Here is a 15,886-nt window from a genome sequence, read left to right as displayed (position 1 = left end):
TCTGACCAGGATGAAGGTTAAGTCCTTCCCCAAACTATACTTCACCCCCCCCACCCCCCCTCAAGTCAAACTTTTAATCAAAGCCTAGAATCATCTAGGGCCCTTGTGAAAAATGAAGGTTTCTAAGGCCCTTTGAAGGTCTGATTAAGTAAGTTCCTTGGAAATCACTGTTTTACATCATCAGTGTTTGTAAGCTCCCTAGCATCCTTTTGTACAGTGTACCAGAACACTTATCAGTGTGCCTCCATCATTTCAGGTTAGGTTATTCATTTGTTACTTGGCATAGGCCTTCTGTATTTGATGCCTATTTTTTAAATCTTGGGAAGAGGGAAAAGAAGCTTTAATGATTGCTTTCTGTAACAAAATCAAGCACAAATGAAAGGAGCAGACTATCAAGGCAGACACAGTCTCGGAGGTGTAATAATGCATTAAGGTAAAAAATGCTGCTTTCGTGATATAAAAATAGGGATTGGCTTACACTGAATTATTGGACCAATGTTTAAAACTTCTGCCTCATTCTTAAGGATGTGGACATACTCAGAGACTCCATCTGTTCCAGGATTCCACCATTAGGGAATAAATATGCTTGTTGGCCTTCCTAACATTCATTTTGAAGATTAGCTATTTTCCAACTTTATTAATAGCTCTGTATTATTCATTCAAAAAACTATGTGTGCTGGGGTACCTGGCTGGCTGAGTCGGTAGAGCATGAGACTCTTGATTTCAGAGCCATGAGTTTGAGCCCCATGTTGGGCACAGAGATCATTTAAAAAATGATCTATGCTGGGGCATCTGGGTGGCTCAGTTGGTTCAGCATCCAACTTTGGCTCAGGTCATGTGCTCACGGTTTGTGCGCCCCATTTCAGACTCTCTGCTGTCAGGGCAAAGCCCGCTCTGTCCCCATCTCTTTCTGCCCCTCCCTCCGTCTCAAAAATAAACATTAAAAAAAAAAATTATCTGTGCCAAATTTCAAAGATTTTCCTCTATTTCTATCATCCTCCAATACTAAGTTCTAAAAATTCATTACATGCTACACGAAGTCCTAACATGCTCAAGTTTTTAAAGAGTTCTCTCTTGGGGCACCTGAGTGGCTCAGTCAGTTGAGCACTGGACTTGATCCAAGTTCATGATCTCATGGTGCATGAGTTCAAAGCCCATGGGCTTTGATCTGGGATTCTCTCTCCCTCTCTCTCTGCCCCTCCCTGCCTCTCAAAACAAATAAACTAATAAGCAAACAAATAAACAAAAGAGTACTCTCCTGGGCCATGTTTTCCTTAGCTATGGCTTTATTAATTTTGTTATTCTGCTATGTTCCTTCCTGACCTTGTCCTTTCTAGACAAGAATTCCAATAAATCTCTGTTTATGGCAGCCCCCTAAACAAAACCCCAACTCATCAGATAATGTTGTTGCTATTAACTACTCTAACTTCGTCATACGTCCTTATGTATCAGTAATTCAACTGAACACGGTCATTGGGTTAACTAGACAGTGCTTTCGTGGAAAAGACACTACAAATGGAACTCGAGGCCACCATTTCAGTCCGTCCTTACCTCTCTGTCCCTGTCATCTGGAAAACGGAAGTAATTTCATCTCTTGCCTACCTGGACTGTTTAAAGAAACAAATGGGAAAATTGATATAAAATAGCTTTAAAAAATTCTTTTCAGTAGTGCTCTATAAATACAAAAATCAGTAAATCCAAGCTTGAGGTTAACACATAAATAGTGCCCTACTAAACTGCTTAGAGACCACCATGGATGTGCTCTAGCAGCACTGCAAATTGGTTCAAATCCAGTCCTGCTAACTCAGTGACTGGCCAGTTATTTAACTTCAGCTTCTTTGCCAAAGTGGAGGAATTATGATGGTCAGTGCAGCTCTCTGAGACTCGGAAGCTATCTTGAGAGACTGAAGTTCTAAAAAATTCAAGGGTAACAGATGAAATCAGAAGTGGCCAGTCTTAAGGAAGAATATTAAATAAGGTGAGCAAATGTTAACCCAGAAGATCTAAAAACAAGTTGCCTCCCCTACTCACAACTACAGGCACAGTCCGCCCTCCTAGAATAAGGACCATAGAGAACATTAATGACGAGGGACTAGTTCTTTGAACAGAGGGCTGGAGGAGGAGGGAGAACCCGCCACAGGAAGACAAGAGAAAGGAACAGCCCTGAAATAGAGGCAACAGTCAGTGTAAAGGCTCTGGAGCAGGAAGTCAGTCTCGTTCCTACTTCAGACTGAAGCCCGTGTGACTCAAACTTCAAGTCAGGCAAAGGCCAGCTCACTTAGTGCCTCGTGATGGGAAGCCACTGGGACAGAAAGCAGGAAAAAATGGTTCAACACTGAAAACAAGTAGCAAATCAAAACTACAATGAGATATCACCTCACCCCTGTCAGAATGGCTAAAACCAACAACACAGGAAACAACAGGTGTTGGCAAGGATGCCCAGAAAAGGGAACCCTCACGCATTGTTGGTGGGGAGGCAAACTGGTGCAGCTACTCTGGAAAACAGTATGGAGGTTCCTCGAAAAGTTAAAAATAGAGGGGATGTTTGGCTACCTCAGTCAGTAGGCATGCAACTCTTGATCTAGGGGTCATAAGTTCAAGCCCCACATTAGGTGTAGAGCTTAGTTTAAAAAAAAAAAAAGTTAAAGATAGAACCACCTGGTTCATAGATCTCTTTTGATTTCCACTCAGGTCACGATGCCAGGGTCATGGGCTCCATGGGGCATTAGGCTCCATGCTCAGCATGGAAGTTGCTTGGGATTCTTGGGTTTCTCTCCCTTTGCCCCTCCCCACCTCACTCACAGGTGTGTGTGTGTGCGCGCTTTCTCAAAAATAAATACATGAATAATAAATATAGAACTATCCTATTATCCAGCAATTGTACTTCTAAGTATTAACCCAAGAAATACAAAAATACTAATTCAAGAGGATACATGCACCCCTATGTTTATTGTAGCACTATCTACAATAGCCTAATTATGGCAACAGCCCAAGAGTCCATGGACTTATGAATGGATAAAGAAGCTATGGTAGGGACACCTGGGTGGCTTGGTCTTTTTAGTGTCCGACTTCAGCTCAGGTCACAATCTCACAGCTCATGAGTTTGAGCCCCACTTCAGGGGTGGAGCCTGCTTGAATTCTCTTTCCTTCTCTCTCCCTCTCTTGAAATAAATAAAACTTTTTAAAGAAATGCTTCCTGGGACACCTGGGTGGCTCAGTCAGTTAAGTGTCCAACTCTTGATTTTGGCTCAGGTCATGATCTTGCAGTTTGTGAGTTCTAGCCCCACATCGGGCTCCATACTGACAGTGCAGAGGCTGCTTGGAATTCTTTCTCTCTTTCCCTCTCCCTCTGCCCTTCCCACTCTCTCTTAAAAAACAAAAACTAAAAAGCCTGGCTGGCTCAGTCAGCAAAGCATGGGACTCTTGATCTCAGGGTTGTGAGTTTGACACTCACCTTGGGTGTAGAGGTTACTTTAAAAAATCTTAAAGGGGCTCCTGGGTGGCTCAATCGGTTAAGCGTCCAAATTGATTTCGGCTCAGGTCATGATCTCATGGTTCATGAGTTCAAGCCCTGCACTGGGCTCTGCACTGAACATGTGGAGCCTGCTTGGGATTCTCTCTCTCCCTTTCTCCCTCTCTGCCCTTCCCCCATGCTCTCTCTCAAAATAAATAAACTTGAGAAAAATAAATGTTTAAAATAAAATAAAATCTTAAAATGAGCAAAGAGGGAATAAAAAAGAGAAAAGAGGCCATCCAAGAAACAGACTCTTAACTCTAGAGAACAAACTGATAGTTACCAGAGGGGAAGGAGGTGGAGAGATGGGTTAAATAGGTGATGGGGATTAAGGAGTGCACTTGTGATGGGCGCCGGGTGTTGTATGGAAGTGATGAATCACCATACTGTTCACCTGAAACTAGTACTATACTGTGTGTTAACTAATGGGAATTTAAATAAAAACTTAAAGACTGAAAAGAGTACTCGAATGGTTGTGTCCAAATGGACAACGTAGAGATGGGGACAGTGGTGAAGCCCGTCAACCTGCAATAGTTCAGGCTGTTGATAATGGTGGCTGGGCTAAGGTGGCAGCTGAGGAGGGAACGAGAAGTAACCAGTTGTGAGATAATTTTGAAGTTAATAGAACTTCTTGATGGCTTCATTAGTGCTTAAGAGCTCAGCAAACTGTATGGGCTTTAGCAAGTGGCTGTGGGGCCAAACAGCCACAGGGCCCTTGTTAGCTGGCAGTGTGACTTTACCAGGGCTCACTTCCCTCATATGTGAGATAGGCTTGAAAAAAACAGCACTTTTGGGGCGCCTGGGTGGCTCAGTCGGTTGAGCGTCTGACTTCTGCTCAGGTCGTGATCTCACGGTCTGTGAGTTCGCGCCCCGCGTTGGGCTCTGTGCTGACAGCTCAGAGCCTGGAGCCTGCTTCAGATTCTGTGTCTCCCTCTCTCTGTCCCTGCCCTGCTCATGCTCTGTCTCTCTCAAAAATGAATAAACATTAAAAAATAATAAAGAAGAAAAGAAAAAAACAGCACTTTTTATCTCAGGGCACCTGGATGGCTGTCAGTTAAGTGTCCAACTTCTGATTTTGGCTTGGGTCATGATCATGAGATCGATGCCCCACGTGGGGCTCTGTGCTGTGGCGCAGAGAGAGGAGAGACAGAATTCCAAGCAGGCTCCGCACTGCCAGCACAGAGCCCATTGGAGGGCTCCAACTCACAAATCATGAGACCATGACCTGAACTAAAATCCAGAGTCAGACGCTTAACCGACTGAGCCACCCAGGCACCCCAAAATAAGTAAATAAACTTAAAAAAAAAAAAAAAAAGGCACCCATCTCAAAGGTCTGTTCCAAGATAAGTTGAAATAATCCATTAAAACTTAGTCTAGTAAATCTTAACTATTATCACCATTACTGTAATTACTAACCATTTTAGTAATTTTGTTAAGTTACCAGCTGCCAGCCTTGCTGTCCTCCACACTCTTCAGATTGTTCTTTCTCAAATACAAATTTCACAGCACTATCCTGCTAAAATCCTCAGTGGCTCCCCATTTGGATACAATCAAAACTACTGGGTACAGTGTATCTGGTCCTTGATAATCTGACTCCTTTCTGACCTCTGTCATTTCAACCCCTCACTTAGTGTTTTGGTCCTAAGAGATGTTTACAGTTCCTTCAGCAGGTAACAGGCCTTCTTTCTTTCCTGTCTTTCCCTATGTTTTTGTTTCTGCCCAAAATGATGTTTTTGGCTGAACTTTTCAGGACTCCACTTTGAGTGTAGCCTCCTTTGAGAAGCTTTTCCTCACCTTACAATCTGATATAGGGTCCTCTCTTAAGGGGTTCCACAACATCTGGCCTAGACAATACATTCAGGAATACAAGAAAAACTGCTATAATCGCAAAGCTTGGCACAGTGTGGGGCCTAAAGGATGGGTGAGGGGAGATGGTACCTCGGCCCTCCTGAACAGCTGCTGTTGCCCAGACTGATGTGACAGTTAGTGAGACAGCCAGTGAGGTGGCTGAGGAGCCAGAGCATGCCCTAGTCTGGCAGCCCTCAAGCATCTCCCAAAGGGATACAGCAGCCTCCAAGGCCACAGGGCAGCGACCACTGAAGGCAGGGTGCTAATGACACTGCTCGAGTGACCAAGACAGGATGGAGTGTTGAACAAGGCCGCCACACCCTCCCTGCAAAGCCAGACAAGTCTCAACAACAGATTTTGGAGCTTCACACACAAATGATGGAGAATTCCCAAGGCAACCTCTATACAAACCAAGCAAACGGCCTCATTGTTCAAAAACGTTTGAGGAAGACTCAACAGCTCTGGAGTGGCCTCTGCTAGAAGAGAGAAAATTGTGGAGCTGGGAAGACCAGCCATGGCGAAGGCCCTACCCAGAGCAAACAAGTGTAACTCTCCACGGGACTGTTTGCCCTGCACCGGGCCACTGTTGCCCCCTTACCCCGACTCCTGTATCTTGTTTTGGCACCTCTGCAGCAACCACTACCTAACTGAGCTCTGGCGGCTGTGGACCTTCTTCTGTAAATGGTGTGTGAGGGTCTGCACACCGCCACAGTCTGCAGCCAAAGTTATGGGCCGGGACAAAGTTCTAGCAAGAAGATTCTAGATTAGGTAAACATTAAACTGCACCTCTTCTTAATTTTTGAAGGAAGACCTGTTTCCTTCTAGTTCAACATTGTGACAGGACTTTAAGGGCACCAGAAAGCTGCCATCCTGCCTAGCTCCCAGTGAAGTAGATGCCAGCTCCCTGTTTCCTTTTGCCAGGTAGCAAGGAACTGGCTTTTAGAGGAAGCTGTAAGCCAGAGAGGAGGAAATGAGCACTTGGAGGATTCCCAACTTCTCCTTTCAGCTGTGGGGATAATAGGCAAACATGCAGCTCTCCAGCAAGGGCTGATGAACTATAGCCTCTGAGGGCCTTTATGCTCCACTTCAGCACCCTTCACTGCCCTTTGTGCCTCTCAGGGTCTGGCTAACATGGGGATCATCGAATACTCATTTAGAAATCTCCTTTTTAGCACCTTTAGAAAGGATTCCCTTCATTCCCCTTTACAGGGTAGTCATGAACCCAGTTGACGTCATACCCAAAGAAAGCTGCAAGACTTGCCTACATCACCAGCCCACTGGCCCAACGCCAGACGTTCCCCACTTTCCCAGGAACCAAGCTTGGGTCTGACTGGTACAAACCAAGAGAAACCAAGTGTTGTAAAATGCCAAATCCAATCCTTCCCCATCCAGGAGGGCACATTCCTAAAGCTCTACTACTCTCTCTAAAGGTACTTCAGCCTTTCCTCCAGTTTCTGGGATGAGGTTTCAAGACTTGCATTATGGTGCCTTTTTCAGAAGAGAGTAGGAAGTAGCTCCCGGATCAGAAAAACCCAAGCTCCAGGGGCGCCTGGGTGGTTCAGTTGGTTGAGTGTCCGACTTTGGCTCAGGTCTTGATCTCGCAGTTTGTGGGTTCAAGCCCCAAAGTCAGGCTCTCTGATGACAGCTCAGAACCTGAAGCCTGCTTCGGATTCTGTATCTCACTCTCTCTGCCCCTCCCCCACTCACATCAGTCTCAAAAAGGAAAAAAAAAATGTTAAAAAAATTTTTTAGAAAAACCCACACTCCAAAGTTTATAGCAAACAGAAATACTTTAGACTCTTTCCTGCTTGCCAGGAGACAGAGGTGCTCAGACTGAGGGGCTGAGAGCCTGATCCCTATGTGTGAGTAGGAGGAGGGTGATGCCATTTTCTGGGGCATTCATGAAAGCCACTCCTCTTCTCTGGCATTCCCCCTTTTTCTTCTACTGTCACTGCAAAGAACAGGGTGTTTTCCCTTTTCATTATCCTTCCTCCTGGTTCTGTTCAAATCTGATTTGTTCCTAAAAATTCAGATGTGGCTTATGAAGGAAGCCTTAATGGAAATAACCCAGTACTATAACAGACAGTATATTTGGGAATGCCTATTACTCCGAACTATAGGCTGAGGCAATGACAAAGCCAAATAATGACACGTGTGTGCCTTTGTAAGTGATTCTCACTAACGGTTCCGTGCAGATGCCCCTCATCAGCTGGATTCTGAGTCACCTTCCAGCTCCAACTACAGGTCTGTGAAAAGGATATAGACATAAAACTCGGTTTTCTTTCTCCAAATCTAGCACCATTTTCTTCAAGCCCTGGTTCTCTTTTCGCTCCAACAGGAGCATAGCAGGAAAGGATCCCTTCCCACTGCCCAAATCTATTAAAAATTATCCAGTCGAGATCAGTGAATTTGATAGTTGAGCAAGGTCATCTGCTATAGTTCCCAACTCTCTCCCTTCCGGGAGTCTTCAATTCAATACCCACTTGTCCAGGATGCACAAGAAGGGAAGATAAATTGTGTCTGACTTCCTATGTATGGAAACTCCTAGTAAGCTTTACCTGTGATTCATTGTGTCTGATACTCCTTTTCCAGCCTTGCTGAAGGTTCAATGCGATGACAAGATACCCTTTTGAGGAGAGGGGTGGTGTAGAATCCCTGCTCTAAACAGACTCAACCAGCAGTTTGCTGGTGTGGTAGCCCTTGGCTCACTAGAGAGGGAAACTAATGAGAAGTACTGTCCCTTAAGGTGGTATGCATATCCAGCAGGTTCCAAGAAATAGGTCTGCTGGCTTTTTATGGATTTTAAATACCAAAGTAATTTACTGCAATGTTGTTCAAGTAAACATCCCTGAAATGAAAACTGCTGTAAATACAGTAGCCCCCAAGCCTTAGGAAGGTCCCCAAGCTTGTCCAGAGAGAAGCCAGGACCTACCTACATGTGGCCTAGGAGAAGAGCATGTCTGTGGGAAGAAAGTTAAGACACCAGTGAGAAGGAACAAGACATTCTAAAAAAGGATGGTGGAGGGGCGCCTGGGTGGCTCATCGGTTAAGTGTCTGATTCACAGTTCTTGAGTTCCAGCCCTGCATCGGGATCTGCACTGATAGTGTGGAGCCTGCTTAGGATTCTCTCTCCCTCCCTCTCCCCTGCTTTCCTGTGCACATGTGCACTTGCGCATGGTCTGTCAAAGGAAAACGAAACTTAAAAAAAGAATGGTAGTGATGGTTGCACAACACTGGGAATACACTTAATGCCGCTGAGCTGCACACCTCAAGACAGAATGGTGGGGGTGTAGCAGGTCCTACCTGCACTCCTTGATCACTTGGTGGATGTCAAACTCAAAGGCCGCCATCAAGATGTTGTCCAGGGGTTCTGGGCTGCTCTCTCCTCCCAGAAACAGGTCAAGGCTGGACTGTGGAAAGGTGGTGACCAACTCAATTCCCAGATGTAAGCAGAGACTCAAGGGGGCAGGTAGGGCTTCTGTGTAGGGAACCCTGGAGAAGGATGATGGGTCCCTCAAAAAGGGCCAAAGTAGGGGATGCTGAGCTAGCTCAGTTGGAAGAGCATGCAACTCTTCACCTCTGGGGTCATGCTTTGAGCCCATGTTGGGGACAGATGACTTAAAAAATAAAGAGGGGCACCTAGATGGCTCAGTTGGTTGAACATTCAACTCTTGATTTTGGTTCAGGTCACGATGTCAGGGTCTTGGAATTGAGCCCTGCATTGGCCCCTGCACTGAGCGTGGAGCCTGCTTAAGATTCTCTCTCTCCCTCTGCCCCTACCCTGCTCACGCATACATGCTGTCTCTTGCTCAACTAATTGATTGAGCCTGGCTGGCTCAGTCACAAGAGCACGCAACTCTTGATCTCTGCGGTCATGAGTCTGAGCCCCAAGTTGGAGGTAGAGATTACTAAAAAAAGATAAACTTAAAAAAAAGGGGGTGCAAAAGGAAAGACCTTTCCTGTTCTCCAGGGAGGTTCAACTCAAAGAGGCCACACACTGAAAATGACCTACCCCCATGATTCCTACTCCTTCCTCCCACTCCTTAAAGCTCAGGCTCACCTGGGCATAGAAGTGCAGGTCAATGGGTTTTACTGTGGGATGAGAGTACAGGAGCCGGGTCACTAGGAAATGATACCAGTTATTCAGAAGTTCCTTTTGCTCCAACAAGGCAGCTTCATCTCCCAGCATGATCTAAGGAGAGAGACATTTTCCTTTAGTTCCAGGGGCAACTTCTCTATTAACTGTCCTAATCTCAAGTAGAGCATTTGGTCTGAAAGCTCTCTCCTTCATGACAGAGATGATGGACAGCCCTGTCCATCATGTTCCTGCTATTGATGCACTGGAACCACAGCTCCAACTTGGACCCCAACCTGAACTTCCTTCCCACAGACCTTGCAGAGAGACTCCAGGTGAGGACTGGAGGCGAACGTGCCATCCTGGAGATGACGCTCACATTCCTCATGCCAGTGCTGCCACTTCAGCTCCAGCTCTGTCAGCGTCTGGGTGTTTCCAGGCTAAGGGGAAAGACACAGTGAGATGCCACTGCCACTCACAGTGAGTGACCCCTTGTGCTTAGTGAACAAACCCATATCTCATGGCCCAACAGAGCAGGTCTGCTCCCACATACACTGAGAACGGGCATTGTCCTCATCAGGTCCCCCAGAATTCGGCACATGCCCGCAGAGGTGGGGCTGACGTCGGCTTCTTTGGAGAGCATCTGCCGGGCCTCATCCAGCCGGCCCTGTAGCACCAAGATGGTCACCTGGGAGGACACCAAGAACATAAGCATTCAAGTAAGGCCTGGAAGTCAGTCTCCTCGATCCACATTTTAACTTCCTACACTGGGGAAGTATGATGGTTCCTTTCCTCCAGAGGTAATCTAGCTCATCTAGTCTCATGGTTTTAACCTAAACCATACTTTTCAAACTGCATGTTGTAACCCATCACAGATTGCAACCAACATACTTTTTACATATTATATATTTTATTATTTTATATCTTAAAAAAATTTTTTTTTAATCTTTATTCATTTTTGAGAGAGAGAGAGACAGAAAGACAGAGCATGAGCAGGGGAGGAACAGATAGAGAGGGAGACACAGAATCTGAAGCAGGCTCCAGGCTCCGAGCTGTCAGCACAGAGCCTAACGCGGGGCTCGAACCCACGAACCGTGAGAACATGACCTGAGCCGAACTCAGATGCTCAACCAACTGAGCCACCCAGGCGCCCCCTTTTTTTTAATTTTTAAACAATATTTATCTTATATCTTATATTTATTTAATTTTTATTTTTCGAGAGGGCACAAGTGAGCGAGGGACAGAAATAGAGAGCGAGAAGCGGGGATCGAACTCACGAAATGTGAGATCATGACCAGAACCAAAGTCAGAGGCTTAATTGACTGAGCCATCCAGGCACCACTGCAACCAACATTTTAAAAATAAATGATCGGGGGGGGGGGGGGGGCACCTGGGTGGCTCAGTAGGTTAAGCATCCAACTCTTGATTTTGGCTCAGGTTATGATCTCGTGGTTCATGGGAATCAAGCTCCGCGACAGGATCCACTCTGACAGCACAGAGCCTGCTTGGGATTCTCTTTCTTTCCCTCTCTCTCTGCCCCCTCCCCTGTCCCTGCTATCTCTCAAAATAAATCAACTTTGAAGAAAAAATGAAATAAGGGCACCTAGCTGGCTCAGTCAGTAGAGCATATGATTCTTGATCTTGGAGTCACATGTTCAAGACCCACGTTAGATGTAGAATTTACTTAATGAATAAAACAGAAAATGGCAGAGTATAAATAAGATTGATTTATAAGTTTCAGTTTAATCTTTCAAATAAAAATTGATTCATAAGTTTCAGTTCAAATAAATAGATGCACAGATGCATACACTCAATATAGTCAATCCTGTTTATTCATAGATTTCATGTTTCTGAATTTGCCTACTTGTAACCCCCAAATCATTATATGATGTACTTTCACCATTACTTGTGGACATGTGTAGAATGGCAAAAAATTTCAGTCACTTGATATGCACATTTGCAGCTGAGGTTAAATAGGTGGTGCTCTACCTTCTTGTATCAACTCACACTAAACAAGTATCTTTTCCAGGATCTATTTAGTACCACTTTTTTTGTATATTTTTTTCAGTCTTTTTTTTTTTAAGTTTATTTGTTTTGAAAGAGAGAGAGTGTGAGTGTGGGAGGGGCAGGGAGAGAGAGAGAGAGAGAGAGGGAGAGAGAATCCTAAGCAGGCTCTGTGCTGGGAGTGCAGAGCCCAATGTGGGGCTCAAACTCATGAACCATAGTAAGATCATGACCTGAGCAGAAACCAAGAGTCAGATGCTTAACGACTGAGCTACCCAGGCTCCCCTGTATGTCTGTGCTTTTTCCTGAGCCCCTGAGCATAGTGCTGAAGTGCTATACAGTGTTTTAATTTTTTTAGTTTATTTTTTTTAATTTTTTTTAACGTTTATTTATTTTTGAGACAGAGAGAGACAGAGCATGAACAGGGGAGGGGCAGAGAGAGGGAGACACAGAATCGGAAGCAGGTTCCAGGCTCCGAGCTGTCAGCACAGAGCCCGACGCGGGGCTTGAACTCACGGACTGCGAGATCGTGACCTGAGTAGAAGCCCGACGCTCAACCGACTGAGCCACCCAGGCGCCCCTATACAGTGTTTTTAAGTGTTAATGAAGGCCGATAGGGAGAAAATACATGTCAGATAAGCTTCATTCAGGCATGCATTACAAGGCTTTTAGCCATGAGTTCAATGTTAAGGAGTCAGTGATATATATTAAAAATTTCTTTTAATATCCACTTATTTTTGAGAGACAGAGTGCAAGCGGGTGAGGGTCAGAGAGAGAGAGGGAGACACAGCAGGCTCCAGGCTCTGAGCTGTCAGCACAGAGCCTAACGCAGGGCTCGAACCCACAAACTGTGAGATCGTGACCTGAGCCGAAGTTGAACGCTAAACCGACTGAGCCACCCAGGCACCCCAGGAATCAATAATATATATTTAATAAGGTATCTTTTTAAACAAAAACATATATAACACAAGGTTACATACTGATCAGCTGACAAAACGTGATCAGAGGCCAGAAGAACCCTGTATTACAGTAATCAGTAATACAATGTTCCAGGCAACTTTACAGACCCTAACCGTTATGAATAATGACAATCAACAGTAATATACACACAAGTATATATGTAAAACATACATAGTAACATTCTCCCTTACTAAGTCATGCTGAAGAAAGCCAAGGATATATATGGTGACAAATCCCCAATTTTTCTCTAACCTGGACTTCCTTCTCTGGATTCCAGACTTGTATATCTTACAGCCTTAGTCAGTGTCTCCACTTGGATTTTATAGGCATCTTAAACATAGCATGTCTAAAAGTAAACACCCAGATGCCTCCAACTCACCAACCTGATCATCCTACCTTCTCTTCTTACACACACACGCACGCACATCCAATCTATTAGCAAATCTCACCAACTGTATCTGTAAGCTGCACCAGAATCTAATCAATTCTCACGACCTCCTCTGCTCAGCTCCTACACTTGTCCAAGTCCCCAACATCTTGGCCTGGTTTAGTACCATAGCCTCTAGACTGGTCTCTGCTTCTGCCCTTGCTCCGTCCTCAGTAGGGCAGCCAGAGAGCCTTGAAAACCTACATCATATCATGATGTACCTTTGCTCAGCTCTCCAAAGCCCCCCTCACCCCATCTGACTCCAAGGTAAAACAGGAGCTCTGTGTCTATCAACCAGCTTACACACATTTATGTGCTTTAATTTCATCATTACATGATCTTAAACATGATCTGATCACTATCCCTGTTGCACAGAAGAAACTAACGGCAGTTAAATAACTCATTCAAGACCCCACAGCTAGTTAGAGGCAGAGCTGGGATGCTAACCCAGGCAGTTTGGCACCACAGACCATGTTCCTACCACTCTGCTCTACAGCCTCTCTCAAAGCTAAAGTCCTAGGACAGTCCAGGGGGCCCTATGATCTGGCCCTTTGGCTCTCTGCCCTTACCTCCCCAACTCCAGCCCTTGCTCCCTCTGCTCCTCGTCCCACTGTGCCTCCAGGTCAGAGCGCTTGCAGGTCTCACTGCCTGCAATGCTCTTTCCCCTCCTTTGGCCCAGCGCCCCTCCTCCCATATCACCTCATGAGGGTGGCCTTCCCGGACTCCCCTGCTCTCCATACCACTGGGCTTCACTGTGAGGCATGCTACATATTTTACTTGTTTCTGTATTTATTTTCTGTCTCCCCACCCAAGATGTAAGACTCAGAAGAGCAGGAATCTTTGCCCACTTTGGTCATAGTTGTTTTCCCCAGTGCCTTGCAAACAGGAGTGCTTGATAAATATTCAGTGAATGAATCAGAGACTCAAAATCTGGGCCCAAGATTTCCTGTCTCAAAGGCAACAATTCTTTACCTGAATTCCATATTTTATAAGTTTAATCAACCTTCCATTATTCAGGTCAACTGCAATCTTCTCCCCAGGCCCTCCCAAATGGGTCACAAGTCAGGAAAGGTAAATGGAAAAAAGCATTGCTTTCATAGGCACAGAATACATACATACATACATACGTACATACACATACACAACACCAAGAGACATGCTGACCTTCTTCACGGTTGTTGTTTTTTTTAAGTTTTTATTTATCTTGAGAGAGAGAGAAAGTGCGAGTGGGTGAGAGGCAGAGAGAGAGAAGAGAGAGAATTCCATGCAGGCTCTGTACTGTCAGTGCAGAGCCCAATATGGAGCTCGAACTCACGAACCACGAGATCATGACCTGAGCCAAAGTTGGGACACTTAACCAACTGAGCCACCCAGGTGCCCGAGACCTGTTGACTCCCAAACTGATAATCCAAAATGACTTCAGGATCATCAATCTTTAATAGCTGTATGGACCTATAATTTACACACCACCAACATTCACCTATTTAAGTGGTAAGTTTACAGAGTTGTGCACCATCATTACAATCCAGTTTTATAACATTTCTATCACCTCAAAACCCTTCATGCTTATTTACATTAAGCTCCCACCCCCAGCCCCTATCAATCAGGTTTGTATTACCCCATCTTCTCTTCTCTTCCTTAGATTCACAAAGAAACTAAATTTCCCTGCTCACCAGAAAGCCTACAAAGCATTACTTTTTTTTACACGACAACTTAGTTCTAAACTCTTCTGTGGATTAGGGAAGCAAAGATCTAAGAGCATCTCCATAATCACAGACCCAAAAGCCAGTCTGAGTGTGAGCAGGCTCAGCAGGCAACCCTCAGGCCTGCCTATGAATACTGGGAAAACACTGTGAGGTGAAAGTCAGGAAGGCCCAACCTGCATGAGGTCCTTACCAAGTTCCAGAAGCTCTCATGCTTGCTTGGATTCTCACTGCCCAGGACATCTGCCAACAAACTGTCCACCTCACATACATGCAGTCGGACCCAGTCAAGGAGGTGGAGGAGGAGAGGGCCGGCTAGGAGGAAAGACTCTTGTCACACACAAACCTCAGCTTCATCTGTAGCAAATTCCACTTTCCCACAGTACGGACAGAAAGTATAGGGCAGAGAAGAGAACTATGGAGAAGTGGTTTATCCCTCATAGGTGGGCACACATATGGTCCTGAATAAAGGACTGGGCTGACAAATGAACCTTTAGGAATACTTCCTCTGAGCCAGGCAGCTCCACCTTTCACTGAATCTTTGATAGGGCTGAATCTCACCACTTGCACCACCCCCAATTCTTCACAACGATGCAGTGTGCAATGGCCAGGTAAGGAACAGCCACTTAGGGACTGGTACTGATTAGGTGCTAGGTAAGCAACAATGACAGAAACACAGCAACAGCCCTCAAGATATACTGGAGGCAGTAAACATAGAAACAACTAATTTTCATTTCAAGTTGCTCAGGACTTTAGCAGGAATGGGAGTAAAAAGCTATGACTACAGAGATTACTAACACTCATTTATGGGTAACAGCAAACATAAACTATCAAGAGATAAAAAAAAAAAAAAAAAAGCCTGCAGCACCTCCACAGAGAGCAAGGATACCGTACCGCCCACAATTTGGTTCAAGAACATGCAATAATTCAGAATGGACAGTTCACGTGTAGGGCTGCCCCTGCCCCAATCACTGGTGACAGAATTCTCCAAGTGACTTTGCCTCCCACCATATAATCCCTCACATCCTTAAAAGTTTCTCTTTCTTTTAAATTTTTCAACAACAGACCTTTATTATTTCACACTTCTGGAGGCCAGAAGTCTGAGATCAAGGAGTAAGCAGAGTTGGCTCCTTCTGAGCCTAGGAGGGAGAACCCATTCCATGCCCCTCCCCTGACTTCTCCTAAAACTTTCATAAGCTTGACCAGTCCACAACATAAATACTGACCACCCCTGTCATACAGCAGTTTAACATGTTTTACTGGTGTTTTTCAGGGGCCACCAGCCTAACATTTTAGGTTTTCAGGAGGCATTTTCTAAGAGGTGACAAAATGGCAGGCTTCTTTGGGTGTTACGT

The 15,886-nt window shown here is 45.2% G+C and overlaps 1 protein-coding gene across 4 annotated transcripts in view; it reads right to left on the bottom strand.

The window, feature by feature from the left end:
• NUP85 (nucleoporin 85) overlaps positions 1-15,886 on the bottom strand; it is a 36,321-nt gene that overhangs the window by 5,239 nt on the left and 15,196 nt on the right. For all 4 annotated transcript variants that reach the window (XM_053212229.1, XM_015086070.3, XM_053212230.1 and 1 more), the window contains exons 7-11: positions 14,725-14,846; positions 9,991-10,125; positions 9,755-9,877; positions 9,423-9,554; positions 8,666-8,772 (exon numbers count right to left, since the gene is read on the bottom strand). In XM_053212229.1, coding sequence (XP_053068204.1) covers positions 8,666-8,772; positions 9,423-9,554; positions 9,755-9,877; positions 9,991-10,125; positions 14,725-14,846 — 619 coding nt within the window. The remainder of the gene's footprint in view (positions 1-8,665; positions 8,773-9,422; positions 9,555-9,754; positions 9,878-9,990; positions 10,126-14,724; positions 14,847-15,886) is intronic.

Source organism: Acinonyx jubatus, chromosome E1, assembly GCF_027475565.1.
Source record: "Acinonyx jubatus isolate Ajub_Pintada_27869175 chromosome E1, VMU_Ajub_asm_v1.0, whole genome shotgun sequence".
In the NCBI taxonomy this organism is placed as follows: domain Eukaryota; kingdom Metazoa; phylum Chordata; class Mammalia; order Carnivora; family Felidae; genus Acinonyx; species Acinonyx jubatus.
This window is presented reverse-complemented; position numbering and strand designations above follow the sequence as displayed.